Source organism: Rhinolophus sinicus, chromosome 15 (assembly GCF_057876585.1).
Source record: "Rhinolophus sinicus isolate RSI-liver-muscle chromosome 15, RSI-T2T, whole genome shotgun sequence".
NCBI lineage: Eukaryota > Metazoa > Chordata > Mammalia > Chiroptera > Rhinolophidae > Rhinolophus > Rhinolophus sinicus.
In genome coordinates, this window is record NC_142515.1 from 49,579,243 (window position 1) to 49,602,702 (window position 23,460).

General features: G+C 45.1%; 1 protein-coding gene across 1 annotated transcript in view; it reads right to left on the reverse strand.

The window, feature by feature from the left end:
* The window catches only part of PSAP (prosaposin), a 30,604-nt gene extending 19,959 nt beyond the window's left edge, over positions 1-10,645 (reverse strand). The window contains exon 1 of the mRNA XM_019745849.3: positions 10,578-10,645. Coding sequence (XP_019601408.2) covers positions 10,578-10,617 — 40 coding nt within the window. The 5' untranslated portion in view covers positions 10,618-10,645. The remainder of the gene's footprint in view (positions 1-10,577) is intronic.
* Between the last annotated feature and the right edge of the window lie 12,815 nt (positions 10,646-23,460).

Here is a 23,460-nt window from a genome sequence, read left to right on the forward strand (position 1 = left end):
TCCAAAAGACGCATTAGAGCTGATGGTCCTGCTAGGTCTTATTTTCGGGGAAACACAGTATGCAGTCACCTTCATAGGTAAAGGACACCTTCCACTTAACCTGTTCTGTGTGGCCTCAGACCTCAGAGCAACGAACAGGTTAAGGGAAGCAGACCACAGCTCAAGGTAAGGAACACATTTAACGTCCCCAGGAATATAAAAAGGGAATGGCTTCCCTCATTTAGTGATGAGCTCTCCAACAGCGGGAGCAACCAAGGAAAACAAAATGCCCAACCTATGAGGAATTTTGTGTAAGAGGGATCCTCAGTGGTAAGCAGGGCCAGAAGATCTCTTAGGGGCTATAAGTCTTCATTCTTATAATAAGGAGGCAAAGGGTATTTTCAGTATTTATACATAACCAATATATAAAAATTACCCTAAACCACTTTCTGATGAGTTATTTCTCAAAACATATTCCTAGCAAAGCTTTCATCTCTATTCTCATCCTCCCACACTCTGCCCCCAAATACCAACTTCCTTCTCTGAGGTAATATGTTGAACTCTAAGAAATTTCTTAGAATGTCTGCCTGACCTGCTGGAGATTTCTGATTAAATGTGTCCTATGAAGACATGAACACTACTTCGGATGAACCAAGCCCTACCCTTCTTAGTTCAGGGCCTGGCCTGGCATCTGAGCCCTCAATGACAAAACTCTTAAATTGGAGAACTTGGCATTTCAGAGACCCTGAAACCCTACAGGCAAGTTTCATTTTATTAAGACAGGCCTTTTTTTAAGCCTTCAATCGTATTTCCTTAGGAAAGGAGTGGGTGCTCTGTTCCTTTTTTTTTACTCCCCAGGACTAGAAGAAAATAAGCAGACATGTTCTAAACCATTCTACATGTAGGTCACTTATCAAAAATAGGTTGTAATGGAATTTTACTGTACTGAGAAGGGCCACAAGCTGGACCAGCCATGGGTTTGGGGGCAGCTCTAGATGCCAGATAAAGAAACCTCAGTGGGTCTGGGAGGGAGGGAGAGGTCACTACAGCCAAGTGTGTTTCAGGTGCTCTTAGGGTAACTTCTTGCAAAAAAGGAACTAAACCTTGAGTTCCGAGTGAGCCTTCTGAGGCAATTTATCCACCATCTAAATTCAATGCTTTTCAAACGTGGCAAACTAAAGAGAAAATACGGTCTGCCTCCAAGTCCTGAAAAATGACCCTAAGGAACTCACTGTCCTTCTGAGCTTGTTTTTCATCTGTCAAATGATGAAGCCACTGATGTCACTGGGCTGCTGTGAGAATCAAGATGATATAATCACGCTCTTCAAGGGCCAGAACACCACACCTCACCATTATGCTCTTATCATTTTCTCTCTGGCATTTCAATTTATCCACGTATCTCAACTCCCCTACAGAGTGGCTTCGAAATCAGCCAAGCCTGCAAATCATGGCTCCACCGCTTCTAGTCATGTGACCTTGAGACTTCCGTCTTCTCATCTGCAAAAATGAGCCGATTCCTAGTACTCACTCCTAGGAGTCTGCAAAAATGAACCACTATTTGTAAAACATAATGCAGTGCGGGCACACTGTAGAAGCCCAAGGAGTGCCATCATCATCATCGTCATCGTCATCTGTAGTAGCAACAGGACCTTCTCTGAGCTACTATCGTACCCAGAGCAGACGCTCCTCAAACAGCTAAATCAGGGTTTACATTTAACCAAGTCATCAGCAGCTCAAAGACCTGGAGGGCTGAATCCCAACTACCCCAGAAGCTGTTAGTTACTAAATTCAAGAGCCAGGAGTGACGAGCCACACTGTAATGGGCCCAGGAGTCCACACCGTGTACCGAGGTGCCAAACAAGAAGTCAGCACGAGCAGGAATGAAAGGTGCCCCGCCAGCCAGCCACCAACAGTCCACAGCTGCAATGCTTTCAGTAATTCACGAAACTGCAACTGCAGGCTGATTTTCCTCCAATCCCAATAAAGTTGCTGTAGTTCCAATTATTTTTGGACCCGCCTTGTAGAAGAGCCCCCTCAAAACCTCTCCTTTGGGGGTGTCCTGATGGCTCAGTTGGTTAGAGCGCAAGCTCTGAACAACAGGGTTCCAGGTTCGATTCCCACATGGGCCAGTGAGCTGTGCCCTCCACAACTAGATTGAAGACAACGAGCTGCCACTGAGCTTCCGGAGGGGCGGCCGGATGGCTCAGCTGGTTAGAGCACGAGCTCTCAACAACAAGGTTGCCGGTTCAATTCCCGCATGGGACGGTGGGCTGTGCTTCCTGCAACTAAAGATTGAAAATGGCAACTGGACTTGGAGTTGAGTTACACTCTCCACAACTAGACTGAAGGACAACGACTTGGAGCTGATGGGCCCTGGAGAAACACACTGTTCCCCACTTTAAAAAATAAAAAAAATAAAAGTGAAAAAAAAACAAACCTCTCCTTTACCAGAAGGACAAGGAGACAATATGGGAACAAAGTGACTGGCCTGAGTGCTGGGGGCAGACAGAGCTGCCGGAAACCCCTGCTTTGCCTGCTAAAGCCAAGGCCCGGACATCTTACTCACAGCTATCTGCAAAACACAGACAATGACAGTGCCCCTTCCTCAGGAATTCTGTGAAGCTTACTGAGAAAGGAGAGGAAGCACTGAGAATGACCAGTGCCTATAAAGCTGAGTTACTTCTACGCCTAACTGTTGCCTAACTGTTGCCCAACTGTTAACGATAGACTTGAGGGGGAGAATGACCAAGGGACAGGCATTCGTCCACATTCTGATTTTGATACTTAGACACAATTTCATTTTTCCCACGTGACCTTTAAAATCAGGGAACAAAACCGTTAAACCTTACAACCTGTTTCAAGGAACAATTGTTGCCCAATGTGGCAGAGATCACAGGCTGTTCCCTATATCCGTCCTTTACTCTTTTCATGGGAGCACAACTAGACTGTTAGCTACACACGTGGCGGCAAGATTAAAAACAGTTCCCAGTCTCTTTTACAGCAGGGTCTGGCCATGAGACCACATGCTGGCGGATGGGATGTTAGTGGAGGGTTAGCACACCTTTAAAGAGAAGTGTGAAGGCTGGACCTTTAGCAGTCATGCTGGACCATGAAGAAAGGAGCTAGACCTCAAAGATGCAGCATATCGAGCTAGAAGAGTCTCCGAGATTTTCCGGGAGCTGGAAAGCCTGGCTCCTGAACTTCCTATGATAGGATGAGTTCTATCATATTTGAGCCACTGCTATCCTTGGTCTCTGTGGCCTGCAGTCAAAACTAAGCCTAACTAAACACCAACTTAATCACCTACGTCATTCACCAGCATCATCTCCAAATGACACGTCTTTACTAGGCTTACCTCCATTGAGGACATTTAAAAGCCTGTGCACACATGTTAATTACCACAGATTTTGAAAAGCGTCCTCAGAATAAAGGGGACAACCTTTCCTAGAGGGTATATCTCATGCTCTATTTCTTAAAACAATCAGTCTTATTATTTTAGCCATACAACATGCTTTTCCTTTTAAATATTTTAGGTAACATATGCTAAATACTGTCTAGCTACCAATAAAAGGATAACAGAAAATGCAGGCAGCCTCCCAGCACCAACAATCGGAGCAAACATTCCACAGGGCAGTAGATCGGCTGCCTGGTAATATATCGCCATGGCAACAGGCAGGCTGCTAGGAAACCGAGAGGATAACCCCAGGAGGGGCAGCATCTAGCTCAGGTCCCTGGGAGTCAGACATTTCTCAGAAGAATTCATGCACTTAGATCCCCGAAGAGCAGGAGATAATGCAACACACTCAACACTATTGATCAGAGCTGTTGTCACGAGCAGCTTCTATGGCAAAGAGCACTTGTCTCTTCTTTGGATCCTCGTTCTGGAAAACATTCTGCAGAGCAGAATAAAAATACTGCCCATTTAATTATTCAGAACAGCATACCCTAAGAGGCAGCCTGCCTTGATCTGGGAGAAAGTAAGGTCCAAATAGTCCTCTTATCACAAAAGAAATCCATGGCAATAAAGCTCTCAGGCTCGCCAGGCTGACATCCCATCACCTCTGGCCCACATAAGCTGTTCCTTCTGTTATTTAAGACAAAGGTTCTTTCTTCCCTGCTGCTCCTCTCCCACTACTGCCTTGCTTTTTAATTTTCCTCACAAGCCAGATCATTCCAGGACAAGAAATGGATCTACACGGAGATGGCAGTAGAGTCCTCAGGCAAATTACCTTGTGCAATGACACTGAGGGACAAGAATGCAATCTGCTTAGATTGTACAAGAGTGATGCAATGTGGCATAATTAAATTGGGGAAGAGAAATTCCTATCTAATTCATTCAAGAGTACTCCAATCCAATATAAATTTCTGCCAACAAAGTTCTTCTTCCAAAATGTCAACCTATCAGGTGATGATCAGAAATGAACTTAAATCACCTCAGATAAGATTATGCCACAAGTGAACCATGAAGAAGTGAACCCCTGGCAGGAGTGCCCAGGGTCCACTCAGGTAAACAGGTACAGGCAGGAGTCAAAGGCACAACTGCATGCTTCCAGACCAGGCCCAGGGTGCTGCTCAGGAGACGATGCAGTGAGCCAGGGCGGGCACGGGCCCTAGCCCACCCCCGCTAGCTGGCTGGGGGGTCTCTACACTGGGTACAAGATAATAATAAGCTGAAACAGATTTCATGCAAACCCCACTAAGGAAATTCAGTGTTCTGGACGAGAACCATGTGACTGTTTATTAATTCACATTTCAGATCCATGTGTGTCTACATGTGTGTCTACCACTACAAAGTTAAGTCACTTTTGACTTAGTTAATACGTAATAGGAATACTGCCTTCATTTGAAATGCCAAAATCTAAAATTCAAACCACAGCATAAAATAGGGCAGGGTATATTAGGATGCCCCAGCATTCTGATTTAGTTGCTCTCACCTCACAGGGCTGTTGTGAAGACGAAATCAATGTTAACAAAATGCACTTACATAGAACAGTGCTGGCTACACAATAAACTCTGTGTCAGCCTGTAGTTCCCTCAAATCAGCTATACCAGTGGTTCTCAAAGTGTGGTGCAGAGAACCCTGAAGGTCCCAGAGATTCCTTCAGGGGCCCATGAGGTCAAAAGTCTCTCAATACCAGGATGCTAGTTGCTTTTTCACCCATTCATTCACAAATGTGCAGTGGCATGTGACCTGTGATACTGCAACACAATGAATGCAGAAGCAGCTGAGAATCCAGCCAGGTGCTACAAAAATGCGAAACAAGCCATTCTCTCTAAATATGTTCGTGTTTTAGGAAAACAGTTATTTTTTCATTAAAATTATATGTTTAATGTAATGGGTTATCACTTCTATAGGATTATTTTTCTAATTTTGTCAGCTTAATTTTATAAGATGGTTAAGTATCAATAGATACAACCCACATAAACAAAAGCTTTTTGGGGTCCCTCAATAACTTTGAAGCATACGGGGATATAAGATCCTCGTTTCTCAAAATGTTTGAGAACCACTGAGTTAAAGATTCATAAACAACCAATTTCTGGACGAAAAAGGAAGGGAAATAACTTCCTCAATTTATAGCTGGTTCCCCTTCCAGATTTACCTCAAATCAGAGCCACCAGGGGTATCCACTTGTCATGTTAGACTCCTGTGTCCCTACCATCCACATAAAATCTTCTCCCAGTTTTTTGGGGGGAGATTCCTTTCCCCTGGACTCAAAATATTATAAAGATCGAAAGTCACCTTTGATTTGTCAACTCCTAAATACAATTTCTTAAAATTTCAGTAAATAAAATGTTTTCTTTAATCATGATAAAGACTTGCGAGCGGCCAGATGGCTCAGTTGGTTAGAGCAAAAGCTCTGAACGACAGGGACGCCGATTCTATTTCCACATTGGCCAGAGATGACTGTTCCACAATATTCCCCAATAAAAAATAAGAAAACTTAAAAAAAAATTTTTTTTTAAATAATAAAAAAATCTGTAGTAATAATAATAATAATAAAAAGACTTGCACTATTAACATGCAGTGTCATGCACACCAGCCCCCCAGCACGTCCTGCGTTGACGTCTGCTTGGCTACAACTCCCACCACCACTCAGCAATGCTGAGCTCCTGTTAGATGCTGAGCACTGTAGTACATGTCGCAGATACAGCAAGGGACTGAGACAACAAATGAATATACCATCTGATGTCAGGTCGCGGTGACTGCTGTGAAGAAAAACGAAGCAAAGTCAAAGAAGAGCAGGACTCGGGCCATGGTCACTGCAGACAGAGGTGGGGATTTCTGAGAAGGCAACATCTGAGCAGAGAGCTGAACGGATATATATGTACGTACACACATACACACACACACACACACACACACACTAACCCACGAATATATACAATATTCATAAAATGTTTAAAACATCCAAAATACTACACATACGGCTGAAAGCTACACTGACATGTAGGGAAGTATAAAAGGCCTGCAGGGGGACGATAAACCCCAAGTCCAGAGAGGTGGTTATCTATGGAGGCAGGCGGGGCACGGAGGGATGGGGGGCGGTGTCTCAACAGAGTTACCCCAGGTACCACAGTTAGTACCGGGCCTAGGATCTGAGAATGCAGGTTATCAGGAACCGGCCCTGATCTGCTAGGCTGCTCTAGTGAAAAACGAATCTGGCTGCCTACACTCCCCCACCACCCTCCTGCTGACTGACTACCCACCCTGGTTTGTTTTCCTGACCCAGTAATTATGTCCAGCACACCTATTTAAAAGTCAATTTAATTTTGTTTTATTAAACTTATAACACCCTTTGAGATGAAAGACACGGAGGGATATCACAAAATCAAGGGCAGAGAAGGGTTGCTGTGCTGGTGGAACAAGGACGTTGATAAACACAATATTGTTTTCCTTCCTGATGTATAGCAGCAAGCCTTACAGTACTCACTACCTAAGCCCTGTCATACAATAATTAAAGCCCCACGGTAACCCAATTGCACAGGAACAATTACTAATCCCACTTCACAGGTGGGGAAGCAGTTTAAGTAATTTGCCCAAGGTCATACAGCCACTGTCATGTGATAAAGTTAAAACTTCTATTCCACAGAACCAATTCAGTCCCATCATAAGGAATTATAAATTCCAGAAAACATAGAATTTGGATAGATCACGTTATTTTCTGGAACTTCATGGAAAAGTAAAGCAGTTAGTTCTTCGGCAACAGCCAAATTCTTCATCCTAATCACTGGATTTACCATTGTTTTAAAATGGTTTCTTTAAAAAAGGCAATGTAATTAACATTCTCTTCTGTTGATTTAAAGAAAATCCAGACCTTCCTTTGTGGTGGCAGAAGCAGAGAGCAAGGCTGAGAGCCCAGCACCCAGTAACCCAGAATGCCCACGCTAGAAGCCTGCCCCAAAAGCCAGGAGCAGTTTGGCCCTGGCCTTGAGAGCTGCCCAGGCCTTGTTAGGTGGTTCCCACAGACAACACCCTGTCCACCCTTTCTCTTCCCGTGTCAAGTCCCGGCCTGGCTATTTCACAGTTTCACATACCAAGAAAACGGAGGAGTAAGTTCAAGTTCTCCTTCCCCTAATCTAGAAAAATCCAGACCACTCAATCCAATACCCTTCACCTCTCCTAGGAGGCACTGGACACAACTTGTTAAATTCAATTAAAGCACTTTTACCAAATCGTTGACCTGTTAATACAAACAAACACTTCATGAATTACATTCTTTTCAGAGTAAAACTGATTACTGATTGAAAACTGATAAATGGGAAATTTATCCAAAATCCCTGGCAGGTGAGAACTGGAATTCTGTTGATAGTCAGCGGACTATGACATAAATTTATGTCTTGCATCATAAACAACAGTAGCTATCCAATGAATATACCATATCTGTACATAATACATTCTAGGATCCCTAGAGATCCTACCTGCCTCGATATTAGGCAAACATCATTCAGCTGGTAGCCATTACACAAGGGACAGTAACAGGGGCAACCTGGCACCGTGCCACATGCTTTACACATACCACCTCATTAATACTAGATTAACCTTTCCCACTGGAGGAATCACCCAATAATATGTCCTTACTGTATGATTCCTTTATAAAAAGTTCAAAAACAGCAGTTATGTTTTTACATCCACAGTGCTAAAAGCTAACCAAGTGGTTTCCTTAGGAACAAGTAAGACACAGCACTGCAGGGAGATGCACAGAGGATTCTGGATGCTGTTCATGCTCTAATCCTTGACCTTTGGAACTGCTTATCAGGTAGGTATGTTCACTCTGGTAATTCATCAAGCTGCACATTTACTTACAACCCAGTAAGTGTGCAAAAAGTTAAGGGGTACATATTGATGGAAGGTACGCAAAAAGCAAGCACTGCCAGGAGTCTTGGGTTCTGATCCTGACTTCCACAGTAAACAGCCTATGATTTGGGAATGTCACTTCTGGGGCAGGGGTCTCAGTGTCCTCATTCCTTTTAAAAGAGGTGTGATTAGACGCTCTCCAGTTCTCTCAGTTTACGGTCACTTCCCTTTCTTTTTCGGGTGGGGAAAAGGGAGGAATGACCACGGGGGTAGAAAACCAACTCAAAAGCAAGTGTCTCTACCACAAGGTCATCATTAACACACACACCATAAAGCTTCTCCAGATTCAAGATGACACCCTGTACTACAGTAACACCAAGCTGGAACAGCAAGTTCTAAGTGTCTTTTGGGGAGCAGATGATGGCGGCAATCACTATGCACCTTTATTAACAAACTCGGTATCAATGAAATTTTAGGAATAACATTTCCAGAAAGTTACAATGGGGCCAGAGCTGTCAAGGCAAGGGGGCATTCACACACTGTGTTATCAGCATGACCTTGACATAATCCAAAAGGCCTGGCAGCAAGGTTGGAGGAAGGCTATTATAACACACTCCCATTTACCCAAGTGTCCAGGGAAGAGAACCTCTTGGCTAAGTTAATATTCTGGTTAACCATCTTCCCACATATACCAGAGGATTTTGCATTTCCAAAGAAACAATTAAGTCCCTTTTGGGTGATTTGAGATTCAGAAAGCTTCAAGGTCTCCAGAAGAGTGACTCACTGCCTAAGAACAGTTGACACCGGGGGGGAAAAAAAATTGTTCTCAATCAGTATAGAAAATTTAGAGACTAGCATTAGTTTATCACAGACCACGGAATGACTAGTATCAACCCCAGCAAACTAAATTTTCTTCAGTGACTATTAAACCAAAAATCTTTCTTTATAAGCAGATCACCTTTCATAGTCTACAAGTAAAACAAGTTTAAGAGCTTGTTTAAGGTTAAGATGCATTTCTTGGGAGTTGCTGAAAACTAACATGAGGAAAAATATCTTTAATCTACTTCATCTATATCTTCTTAATTCTTTGGTTTTCCATCAACTCTGTCATTCATTTTGTTACTATTTATTAAAATTTGGATGGCTGCATGATAGTTAGAATGGAAGTTAGCCCCTAACACACAGTTAAACAGAAATCAAGGTTGGCCCTGAAGATCAGGTTTATTTCCGTAAATGGGCTGTTATCTGAAAATATCCAAATCTGAGATCCTCTCCATATATAAACTAAAATCTGGTTCCACGACTATCAAACTACAGAATTTTGATAAGTACTCAACTTCAAACCTCTTTCCCTGTACCATCCTGATTTAAGTTAAATTAGGTTAAGATGTCAAAGCAAGAACTAGAAGTGGGGGAAAAAAAAGGTCGCGGTGACATGGAGAGGGCACAAGGGCCCCTTCTAATTCCAGGATGACAGTGCAGCGGGTTCCCATGCGCTGCCTTCACAACTTGCAGTGATTTTACCAACCAGTATTATTTCAGGGCAATAGAGAGGTGTAAGAATACCCCTGTGCACAATTTCTCACGTACTTTTCATTTTCCCCAAATGTAGGCCACTGCAAAAAACGGCCTATGGCTGTGCAAGACATTTTAAAGCAGGTCAAGTGCGGGCCCCACTGGAAAATCATCGGGACCACAAAAACCCCATATCATCTTCAAGAGGTAGGATCAAGAGTAAATACGTATGCAAAGATAAACATCAACACAGATGGTATAGGTATTTATATGCTTCCTGCAACTTCAATAATAAAAAACTGGGGCAACTGAGGCCAAGAGCCAAAATGTGTCCAGCTGGATGGGGCTCCACTCCATCTCAGTCCCGCGCACTCAACTCCCGCACCACAGAGCTGGTGGAGGTTTCACTCCACTGGCCCACCCCATAGCTGGGAGGGGAGCTGCAGGGAAGGCCCGGGGCACCCCCGCCAAGCCTGCACCAACTCGAGCCCTTACAGCGACGCCGCCCCCTCGCCCCGACCCCAGGCCCTAAGCTGCCAGCGTGGGTACTTCTTCACCGCCTGTCTCCTCGCCGATTCCCGCAGCCCCTCCGCCCCGCAGCCCCTCCGCCCCGCAGCCCCTCCGCCCCGCAGCAGGTATCGCGCTACGCACGCGCCTGCGCAGTGCGCGCCCCTCGCCAACCCCAAATGGGAGCCGTGGGACGAGGCCCGGTACAGCCTGCTCAGGATCCAGTGGGCTGCGTTCTGCGGAGAACCCCTTCCACAGGCTGGGGGGTCCCAAGGCTTACCCGTGCCCAGGAGGCTGACCAGGAGGAAGAGCGTGTACATGGCGCCGCCTGACTCCGCAGTCTGCAATGCGGAGCGTCAGCTGATCCTCCGCGGATATAAACCTGCCCCGCCCCGAAGCTGCCCACCGCGCAGGCGCAAGCTCCGCCCCGGCAGAGCCGGCCCGAGCGCTCCCAGCAGCCTGACTCAGCGCCGCGCAGGAGACCTGCGCGAAGGGAAGGCGGGAAGGAGAGAGGAGGGCAGGAGAGGGGTAGGGGGGAGTCAGAGTGGGACGAATGTGTAGTGAAAGGGAAGGGAGAGGTAGTCAAAATGAAAACTAATAATTGAATAAGTCAGCTTTAGGGATTTTATATACATATTATAAATATACATTATGTGTTATAAATATATATAATATATAAATATATATAATATGTATAATACAATTTAAGCCTCACATTTTTTCTATGACTTACTATTTTCTGTTATTAGTATCATTTTTCAGATGAGACTCCACACTCATAAAGGTTAACAACAGGCAGAATTCGAACTCACCACCCAACCCACACTGTATTTACCTAGCAGGGGCCAGCATGTAACTTTATTCTGGGACCTGATTTTTTTCTCTTAATATGTCATATTTACAACCACTTCTCCCCCATGACACCACAGGCAAGCTTGTCAGTTTTAAATGTAATCCCTCCCAAGGTCCTACCATGGTTTGTCCGTGGACTTGGAGGGAGTGGAGGAATGCAATTGAGTAAGATGGAGAATAAGGGAGTGCCTCATCCACTGGAAAAGGGAACAAGAAATGAACGCTGAATTTGAGAACATGCTAAAAATAGGCCAGGGGCCTTGTTGGAGAAGGAAGAGGCCTGTACAGCCCTCAATCCTCATCTCTTTCCAGAATAAGAAAGACCCAGGTGGCCTGCACAAAACCACTGGCCTTCTACCTGTGGCTGATCCTCTTTGGTTCTAAGCAGTGAAATGACAACCTCCCTGGCCTCCCCCAACTACCTACGAGCCTGAGGGAAGGAAAGGAGGGAAATCTCACCTATTAGGGCAGGTCTTTAAGAGCCATTTGGTCACCTTCCCCAAAGGGGAAACAAGCCTGGAGAGGGAAAAACATCCAAGGTCACAAGCGACCTGGGTGCGGTCAACCCAGGGTTCCATCCACCTCCCACAATCTGTAAGCTTTCTTAGGAACAGCTCACAGACAGAGATCTCAGAGCCTTTGGCTCACCTCTCCCTCCACCACGCCCACACTGTGGCTCTTACTTCCCACTGGGAAGCTGGATGAGGAAGTGTGCACCACAGTGGGTGATGTGAAAGGAGTGAATTCAGTTGCGACAACATTTAGTCTAGACTGCATGCCTCACCCATTGGTCTGAATAGTCAGATGGACCTGCATGGCTGCCCCATCTGCAGGCTTCCTAAATCAAGGCACAAGCATGGGCAGACCACCCCAACAGCCAGATAAACGCAAGGGAGATAGGCTGTAGGACACAGCCCCATCCCTCAGCTCCTTGCTGATGGAGGAGGCAAAGCATCCCCATGTTCCATGCAGAGGTTACAGGACTCCAAGCCACAAGGAGACTTAGAGACCTTCAGATCATACGTTCTCACTTTGGTGGAGTCACTGAGCCCTCAGAGCTACTAAATGATAGAACCGGAACCAACCACGACTCTTTTTTAATACCCACCCCCCTGCCATAACTAGAGGGTTATGTCAGTGTTTTTGAGGTGAACTTTTGCTGCCTTTCATTTACACACCCAAAACACGACAGTAATATGTTCCTTCATCCACCTTCCCTGTAAGGCCAGAATTTTAATAAAGAATATAAAAACAGTAAGTGGATTATTATAATTTTTTACCAAGTCAGTAGATGCTTAACTCCTCTTAAAATACCTTCATAACCATCTGTGCATAGGCAACAAGAGCCATGAAGCAATTCGGGCCCTTTGATCTAATCATACCATTCTTTGCATATACCGCCCCCGGGAAATAATCCAGAGCCAAGAAGTATTTTATCCAAAGTGTTCACAGAAGGGCCCCTTACAACAGCAGAACCTGGAAAGATCCCAAACGCTGAACCAGGGAAATTGGCCTGGACAAAACAATGGTACTTGAAGCCGCTTGGGAGCATGAGGTGGAAGCAGCAAGCGCTGGTGTGTAACAAGCCTGCGAGGAAAGTGGGTTCCAAGCAATGTGGGCAGAGCAAGGCCCAAAGCCCCATCTTCTAGTTCAAGCCCTGCCACTGACATCCCAGAGAGGACCGCAGAGCTGGTGAGGGAGCTGCAGGATCCTCCAGTCCAGGCAGGCACTGGGGCCAGCCATGGCCCTCATGCCCTGTCTCTCAGAGGAGGCTGGATTGTCAATGAGGAGAGGAACAGATAACTGGAGGTGGGGAGAGAGTCTGCTGATTTTCAGTCAACTGTCGCTTTATTTCACTCATCACAATATCTGCATGTTACTTTGTACTTTCTAAAGAAAAAAGTTATAGGACACTTTACAAAAGAAAAGAAAATCACCTTTATTTCCTCCCTCCTGTGAGTTCAAGTTTTCAGGGAATCGAAAAGATAATTTTTCCTCAGAAATGTAAGCCATACTATAGATCCTGGCAGGGTTCCTGATGGCTTTCCAGTTCAGGTCCCAGTTCCTCATGAGGTTTCACTTCTAGTTCCTGACACCTCTTAAAACTCCCACCTACCAGCTTCTTTTAATAATCCCCCTGTTGGCCCCAGAGAGCTTCCATCTGTTACTGTTTCTACAATTGAAAGTCCTTGGTCGAGACAGCTGATATAACAGAGGCATCCACCATGAAGGCCCGGCCCACCCGCTTGGCCCCAGAGCTCCACTCTGGCTCCCCACACAGGCACCCTGGAACCTCATCCGGCCCTGGAAGCGCACCCCCCTCCACCCCCCCCAAATCTCACTATATCTCAAACAATGAAACTCAGCTTCTTCTTCCTGCAGCATCTCCCTCATCAAAGACCTCCAACCTCCAGTCTCTCCTACCTGCCTTTGCCTTTCTGCCTAGTCTGAACCCATCGGGTAACCATTTAAGTATCAGACCCTCCGAAGGACCCCTCTCCCATCAAACTTCAGTCACCCTGCCTGCCAATTCCTAGCCTCTGATGTCTTCTCCTCTATCTCCGCCTGCCCTGGGCTACTGGTGAAATCAACCATCCCAGCCAGGCTCGCCAAGACCTCCTTGCTACTCAGCACCTATTTAGCCCTCCCATGGGGCAGAGTTAGCTATTGTCTCCTACCATGTTTCCCCAAAAATAAGACCTAGCCGGACAATCAGTTCTAATGCATCTTTGGAGCAAAAAATTAATATAAGACCGGGTCTTATTTTACTATAAGACTGGGTCTTATATAATATATAATATAATATCATATAATATAATACCAGGTCTCATATAATATAATATAATATAATATAATATAATATAATATAATATAATATAATACAATATAATACAATATAATACAATATAATATAATACTGGGTCTTCCATTAATTTTTGCTCAAAGGACGCATTAGAGCTGATTGTCTGGCTAGGTCTTATTTTCGGGGAAACACGGTAATATCCTTCACCTCTTTTTCTTTGATCTTGATAGTGATCAAACCCCCTATTTCTTTTTTGTTCTTTTTTTTTAAAATTATTATTAGTTTCAGGTGTACAAAACAATGTAATAGTTGGACATGTATACCCCTCACAAAGTGATAACCTCCTCCCCCAATCCACCATCCCTCTGACATCGCATCTAACCACCACAGTTCCACTGACCCCATTCCTTTTGCTGCACTCCACATCCTGTGACTATATATATATACATATAAAACCACAGTTGACAGCCATCACTACTCAGCTTCAGCTTCAGGTGTACACCGCAGCCATCAGGCACCTACACCGTCCATGAAGTGGTCTCCCCAATAAGACAAGTGTCAGTCAGATACCCTACAAAATCTTTAGATTACTGATTATTCTCCCCAAAATGTCCTTTGTATCCCCGTGGCAATTTTGTGGTTACCAATTGTGATTTCTAATCCCCTCACCTTCTCCCCCATCCATAGCCCCCTCCCATCTAGCGACCCTCAATTTTCTCTCTATGTCTCTGAGGCTGTTTCTGATTAGCCTGTTCATTTATTCTATTCGTTAGGTTCCACATATAAGTGAGATCATATGGTATTTGTCTTTCTCCATCTGACTTATTTCACTTAACATAATGTTCTCTAGGTTCATCCATATCATTGCAAATGGTAAGATTTCATTCTTCTTTATAGCCAAGTAATACTCCATTGTATAAATGTACCACAGTTTCTTAACCTAGTCATCTACCGATGCGCATTTTGATTATTTCCACGTCTTAAACCCCCTATTTCTGATTGGGTACATGGCCACCCAGAAGAAAGATTACATTTCCCAACCTCCCTTGCAGCTGCTGGACTTCATTCTGGACGATCAGATAGGAGAACAAGTGTCCATTCTGTCATTCAGGAATTGTTCTTAAGAGGAAGAGACATATCTAGTGCAACTATTTCACAACTAGTACTGTCAGGACCTTGGCCATACTGCTGGAGGAATGTCCTGGAAAGTCCCAAGTGAGCCAGGTTTTTGTCTTGGAGGGGTGGGGGCGGGAGTCCCAGGAGATGAGCAAGCACGGGGGGGGGGGGCATCAGAGAGTCAGCAGCTATTTACCAGCTGGTATAGAAATATTTCAATTATTTTACTACTGCTACAACTCTACTGATCTGTACCAGCTAAGCCTCAGCCCTGACTACAAACTGCTTTCTTCTTCATGCTGCTTGCATTGCAGACATGAGGGCAGGAGCTCGAGCATCCATCCTGGACCCTGAGCCTTTTAAGAACCACAGCACAATGAAGCCTTGTTAAGAACGACAGCACAACAAGATAAGAGCCTGGCTCCCTGATGATTACATCTGCTCTAGTCTGTCCAACTCCAGACTTCATGTGAACATGCAAAAAGAACCTATCTTCCTTAAGCTTTCATTATCTTGAGTTTTTATTACATTCCAGATCTTCTCAATAATGCTCTAGCCCCTACATCATCTTTATCTACACCATGCTCATTCCCTGTTTTACTTCTTTCCTTCTGTCTCTGAGGAGGAAATGCCTTTTCTTCTCTTTGTAAGGCTAAACTTTAGCTGCTAAACCGTCCTACGCTCTTGCTGATCAGCCCCTGTGACCTCTCGGACAGAACTGATATTCTGTCTATTCTTTTTGTTCATTGTTTCTGCCTTACCATTTGTTAAACATGTTTAATGTCATCCCTCTAACACTTTGCTCCATCAGTTATCCTTTCCTTTTTTATATCTTCAGTCCTCCAACTTTGCCACTGACTCTCCTCCTTCAGATTAGAAATACACCCAAAGCTCTCCCATCCTAAAAGAAATCTTTTTTCACCCCTGACTTTCACTTAAATTGCGGAGCTTTCCCCAACCTTCCCTTCACTGTCATATTCCTTGAAACAATCACCTGTACTTGCCATATCTACTACTCTCGCTCCAGACTAACTTTAACCCCGCCCACCACTCCACCGAATGGCTTTTTGAAAGTAAATAGTAAATTCCTACATGGAAAGCCCACCAGCACCCTCTTATTCCCTCCAGCCTCTGACACTTGGTCTGTTCTTCCTTCCTACAATGCCCACCCCCCAACTTGGCATCAGTGACACAACCCCAGTCTGCAGGGTGCTGGATATCCAGCACACAAACCCCCATACCCACTTCCTCACCTGTGGTAGACATCACTACTAGAACGTGAGCTTGTCAACTCCGTACAGGCAGACCTCAGAGATATTGCGGGTTCTGCTCCAGACCACGTAATACAGTGAGTATCACAATACAGTGAATTGTAATCTTGTTTTGCTGGTAGTGGGTCTTGTCTTCAGTTTGTGAAAAAACGCAACATCTGCGAAGTACAATAACGTGAAGCACAGTAAAACAAGGTCTGCCTGTAGCTCAGCTGCTTTGACCAACCTATCAGAGTTGGCTCTCGGCCAGCCTTTGTACCACCCATCTTAGGCGGGGTTCTCTGGGAAACAACCCCGAGGCTGAGGTGTGTGGGCAGGAGTATATTAGGGTTTGCTCTCAGGATCATACCTCTGAGGCAGTGAGGGCAGCAAGACGGGGCAGAGGGGGAAATTAAACCACCGCGAAGTTGCGACACAGGCCTCAGCCCAGCCCATGTGGCCGAGATGACCCTGCAGAATTGTCCTCAATTGAGGAAAAGGCAATGGCCTTTATACCTCAACATAATACTGCCTCAAAGGAGAGGTGTCACCTTGGGCCAGGGGCTCCGTTTGGCTCAGGGCAATTCCTGAAGAGGGACTGTTATGGGCTGAATATTTGCGGCCCCTGCCAAAAAAAAAATCTCATATGTTGAAGATCGAAGCCCCAGTGAGACTGTCTTTAGAGATGGGGCCTCTGAGGAAGTAATTAAGGTTAAATGAGGTCAGATTGTTGGGATCCTGATCCTATAGGATTAACGTCCTTATAAGAAGAGACACCAGAGAGCTTGCTCTCTCGATATCAAGAAGGCAGCCATCTATAATCCAGGAAGGAGCCTTCACCAGAAACCAAATCAGCGAAACCTCCGGAACTATGAGAAAATAAATGTTGTTTCAGCCCCTGTCTATGGTATTTTGTCATGGCAGCCCAGGCCAACTAAAACAAGTGCACCGTCCAGAGCCCTCGGCAGGCTGCCCTCCAGGCAGCAGGAAAATGGGTTCCCTGGTGCTGACGGAGATCTGGTGGTGCCCTTCACCACTCTACCATCCCTGCTCTCAGTGGATCCCCCACTTCTCTGACATTTCTTTTCAGAATACAAGGCCTGGGCAACCCAACTCTGCAACCTCTGTTCCCTCAAACTCCCAGCTTTGCCCTCCATCCGAGGACTCCAGCCACTCTGCCCCACAGCCTCTATTTGCCTAAACAAGCTATGCAGTTTCACATCTATGTACCATGTAAACATCCCCCTTCCCTATGTGAAATTCCCTTTTCTAATTCTTCCCCTGATGAACTTTTATTCAATGTGTAACACCCAGTTGAAAGAATACTCCCAGAGGGAAGCCTTTTCTCTGCTTTAGGAAATGGCAGAGGCTCCCTCCTCACTGTTGCCACTGTTCTCTGTTTGCTTCTTTGCTTTACTTTAGTAAAACCAAAGACGGGAAGTGATTTACCCAGTCACACGGCCAGTAAATAACAGAGCTGGGACCAGAACCAGCTCTCCAGAATGCCAGGCCTCTCAATTTATCAGCTTAATCTCTGTCCCAAGCATCTGCCTCTCAAGTAGCTATCTTGTTAATGTTTTAGCAGTGCATTTCTTGAGCACCTAGTATATGCCAAGTACTGTGCCAGGAGCTGAGGACACTGAACTGAAAGACACAGGCTTAATGGGAAGGCCACCCAAGGGGCCTGATGTTACCCTGCCTCCTCCATAGAAGCGAGAGTGCTCAGCAGGCCCACAGCTCCCGACAGGTGCCTTGACCACCAGCCCCATTTGGAACCTTGAGGCCCTGCCACCCTCTGGGCTGAGAATGACCACAGTCCCAGGAAACCAGGCTATTCCGGAGGCTGGCTGCCCCCCAGGATGTGGCCAGACCCCAGAGCTCTGCACACGGGAGATCTCATAGTGGACTGTGCCTGGCTGAGCCAATCAGATGCTCTGTGGGGAGCTCCAGCAGGAGCTGCTCAGAGTGCATGTCAGTGAGTCAGCAGAGCTTGGGGGTGGGGGTAGGGGCACTGCTGAGTCACTGGGACAGTCTGCAAGTCCTTGAGGTCAGAGCCCTTTTGAGAATCTGCTGAAAGCTGTGAACACTCTGCCAAAAAATGCTCAGACAACATATTTTGCATTGGTTTCAGGCTTTTAGAACTCCACCATCCAACACTGAATGTCAGAATAGGAACTTCAGTAAACCCAAAGAGGGGACATGACTTAACCAGTCACACGGCCAGCAAATAACAGAGCTGGGACCAGAACCAGCTCTCCAGGATTCCAGTCCTCTCAATTTACCAGCTTAATCTCTCTGTCCCAAGCACCTAGTGTTAAATGAAGTCATGAGGCTTCGGCTAGAAAAAAGGATACTTATTCAAGGGTCTTAGGGTTTGCAAACCATAAACACTACTAGGTAATAATCACAGTGTCCCAAAGAAGCAAAAAAAGCTTCTGGATCATTCTGGATAATGGCTATCTTGTGGTCTGGGTACATGAGCATACTTTATTCCTGCTGGAGGCAATCAGAGGATTATCTGGAGGTCTGATGTATATCCAGGCATTAACACAGGACTGGAAAGTTCAAAAGTTTAAGTTCCCAGGCTAGTTACAAGAATCGAATTGTTTCCTCATGCCTCAGCTTGCTTGATTTTCGTTATTTAGCAGCTTGACTATAGTGACTCCATTTTATTTCCTCACTCTATTCCTCATACCAATCAACCCCCCCCCCCCCCGACCCCCATGTCAAGGTTTGGCTGCATGTCACCTCCTGGGAAGCCTCCCTGCTCCCTCGAGCTTCAGGCATCTTTTTCTTCCTCCCACTTCTAGAGCAGCCTCAAGCCCTCGGCCAAGCTAGGAGGGTGAACAATACAGAACATGAGATCGCACCAAACAGCTCCTGAACCTGAAAGAAAAGCAAGAACTGGGTTATAAGCCAAGTAACCACAGTAGCATATCTTTAAAAAGCAAAGGCTTCCTTAGGAGCTTGGAATGTAGGGGAGGGGACAGACAGAAGAATCAAAAAGGCCAAATGGCACTATATAATAATAATAATAATAATAATAACAATGACAGCTGGCATTATGGACTACCTGTGGTATGCCAGGCTCTCTACTGTCCACTCTACATACATGATCTCAAATCTTTAAATCAAGGATTGATTATACTGATTTTACAGATAAAGAAACTGAGTCTCAGGAAGGCTGACTTGCCTAGGATATTTCTGATCCTGGCAGAATCAGGATTCAAGCCCAAGACAGCTTGGGGCCAATGTCTAGGCCACATTGCCTCCACTGAGAATGCCCAGAATTGCCCACGGGTGCCCTGGCTGGGGCACTCACCTTGATGCCCAAGGCAGGCAGATGCTAACTATGGAGATGCACGAGAACCATTGAGGCCTGATGCAATCACACAACCACGCCCCGATCACGGGGGGGGGGGGGAGAATGTACTCTTGTCTGGCATATTGTTCTGTCCATGTGGCAGGGCTATTCCACACAGCAAAGACTGTTGCTGTGGTTTATGTACAGGGCTGGTCAGTTTGTTCATGAGTCTCATCCACTCTGGGCTCTGAAACCATTAAACTTTTCACTCAGCCTGGTAGACTAAGCCCCTTGGACTACCATACCATCACCAATATTGTGACACCTTGTGAAGCCAAGTCAAAAGAGCTGTGCCCACAGAAGAAATCACTGTGACCCTGGGAGGCATAAGCCTATTTCAAGGTCAAATCTGTCCATTCAACCACAAATTCAACTAAACCATATGCATGGCCACTCCCAGGCCAGGCACTGGGAATATGATGGCACAGATGTCTTCCTGTGCCCAGGAGGTCACAATCTGGGTGGGGAATCAGGTGGGCGAACACCCGCCTTTTCTGAGAGGAGACAATGGCTGAAGATCTCTGAGCAATCCCTTGTCCCCTCCTCTCCATGGAGCATTAGGAAGGTATGCTGCTCGTGACTCTTTTAAATTTGAGACCCAAATTCTTCACCCAGTGGACCCATGCAGTGCCTTACTCTTTCAGGGGCTGTCCAAGGGCACAACAAGGTCTGTTCTGATCATATTTATTTGTATATATTGGGGGGGGACCCACAAAAAAAGAGGCTGCCCCAGTGGCCCAACCCTTGTCACAAATCTAAACCTAAACCAGCCTGCACTTACGGGAAACACCTGTCAAGGACACCTAACAAAAACCAACCACAATCCTCCAACTCTGTCTTAGTTTGCTCACCTTACCCTAGGAAACAGGGCCCCATAAGGCAATCCCCGACTTCTGAGACAATCGTGTCCTGTTTTCCTGCTGCCTCTTCTAATGCTCTGTAAATATAAAACCCCAAATCCCTCAGAAGAGGGCTCCACTGCCCTTTCTTCCCCCAACCCATGGATTGTTTCCCTTGAATAAAGGACATCAAACTAATTACTAAATTGTATTAGTTGTTTCATTTGTCAATTCTCAACGGACCCCTGCCCCTCAACCTTTGAAAGGGCTCCAGCCCCTTCCCTGAGGTGGGAGCAGCTGGGAGTATCGGGTAAATTGGAAAGGTTTCCCCTTTAAAACTCTGTCACACAAAACTAGAGAAATAGTCAAAAGATCAGTGATGACCAAGGGTGGGGGAGGGATAGAGGGATGCATAGCACAGAGGATTTGGGGGGCAGTGAAACTACTCTGTTTGATGGTAATGGGGAATATATGACCTTGAAGGGATTCAGAACAGGCCTCCCCAAGATGTGCTACTTTGGCATGTGGATTATTTTGAGCCAAAGGCAATCGAGACCCTCCAGGCCCAAGAGAAACTTTCACCTCTCCCTAAAAGAATTTAAACTGGGGCCTTGCCCATACTAAGGATTATCACCAGAAATAACGTGCTGTGACCTATCTATAGGGCAGGGCAAACATCTAATCACTGAACATCAGCTCTTACTGTCCTGAGAATGACCTTCCTCCCCTCTGAAGCCTCGGGCTCCTTACCTCATCTCTAGCTCAGAATGCCATATAGACCTCCTTTTAACTTTCTGTCTCTGAACCTCTCATGTATGTGGGGTCTCTGACTCATGTATATGGGGTTCCTATATGTACATATGTACTTCAATTTGGTTATTTTCTCTTGTTAATCCATCTCATCATGTTTTATTACATCAGCCGAAAGAACCTGAGGGGAGAGAAGTTTATTCCTCCCCCACAACATTATGCATTTGTCAAAACTACAAAAGGAAGAATAAAACCTAACATAAGCTATGGACTTTAGTTTATAAGAATGTGTCAATGCTGGTTCATTAATTGTAACAAATGTATCCTACTAATGCAAGATGGTAATAACAGGGGAAACCAGGGAGAAGAGGGAAGGAGTTTAACGTCAGACAATTAAATTCGCGAACTTGTTGCAATGATGTTGTTAACCTTTTTTGATATCACAGGGATTATTCACTATGAATTTGCACCAACTGGACAAACAATTAACCAAGTTAACTATTTGGAGGTGCTGAAAAGGCTGCATGAGAAAGTTAGACAGCCTGAACTTTTCGCAACAATTCATGGCTCTTGCATCACTACAATGCACCAGCTCACAAGGCCCTGTCTGTGAGGGACTTTTTAGCCAGTAAACAAATAACTGTATTGCAACACCCCCCCCTACTCACCTGATCTGGCCCCCAATGACTTCTTTCTTTACCCAAAGATAAAGGAAATATTGAAAGGAAGACATTTTGATGACTTTCAGGACATCAAGGGTAATACGACGACAGCTCTGATGGCCATTCCAGAAAAAGAGTTCCAAAATTGCCTTGAAGGGTGGAGTAGGTGCTGGCGTCAGTGCATAGCTTCCCGAGGGGAGTACTTCCAAGGTGAGTGTAATGATATTCAGCAATGAGGTATGTATGTAGCATTTTTTCTAGGATGAGTTCGTGAACTTAGTTGTCCGACCTTGTATATGGGAACTCTAGCACCTGCTCAATTTCCTGTAAAACTGCAACTGCTCTAAAAAATAAAGTCCATTAATTAAAATGAAGAACAGACAAACAAAAACCCTGCCACAAATCAGATCTTAAAAAGCCTTGAGAATTCTGGTGTCGGGGATGCCTGATTTGCAGTAAATTAAAAGGTTATGACCCTACAGACACACAGAGGCCTCCAGTGGCTCACACAGCACAAAAGCAATGGTAACATACATGACAATATAAAGTGGAAAATCAAAGTACAGAGAAGTTGTTTATTATGTTCCATTTGTGTTAAAAGAAAAAGAACATTTGTACATATTTGCATAGAATATCTCTGGAAGGAATTAGGGCAGGTAGGAGAGAAACTTTTTACTAAACCTCCTTTAGACTTCATTTAGAAATCAGGTAAAGGCATTTTCCATTTTAAAAAATGAAGAAGGTTAAAACTATTATAAACTGGTCAATATCATTAATTATTAGGAGAGGCTCAACGTCATTACTTATCAGGGAAATGCAAGTAAAAACCACAGTGAGTGACCCCTTCACACCCACTAGAATGACTATAATAAAATAAATAGACAATAACAAGTGTTGGTGAGTGTGTGGAGACACTGGAACCCTCACACACTACTGGTGGGAATATAAAATGGTGCAGCCACTGTGGAAAACGGGCTGGCAGTTCCTCAGAAGGTTAAACGTAGAGTTTCCTTACGATCCTAGGTATACAGCCATCGGAACTGAAAACATACATCCACGCAAAAATGTGTACACGAATGTTCACAGCAGCATTATTCATGGTAGCCCCAAAGTGGAAACAACCCAAATGTCCATTACCTGATGAGTGGATGAACAAAACGTGGTGTATCTGTACACCATTCAGCAATAAAAAGGAACAATATATAAACACATGCTACAATATGGGTGAACTTTGAAAACATCATGCTTAGTGAAAGAAGCCAGTTAAAAAAAAAGCCATATATTGTATGATTCCATTTATATGAAGTTTCCAGAATAGGCAGATCCGTAGAGATAAGTGGTTGCCAGAAGCTGAAGGGAATGGAAGAATTGGGGGTGACAGCCAAGGAGTGCAGCGTCTCTTTGAGGGGGAACGATGTTTTAAAGTTGATGGCGGTGAGTGTTGCACAATTCTGTGAATGCACTTTTGTACACACGTAAATGTGCAAGTTGTATGGTATGTGCGCTAAAGCTATTTTATATTTTTTA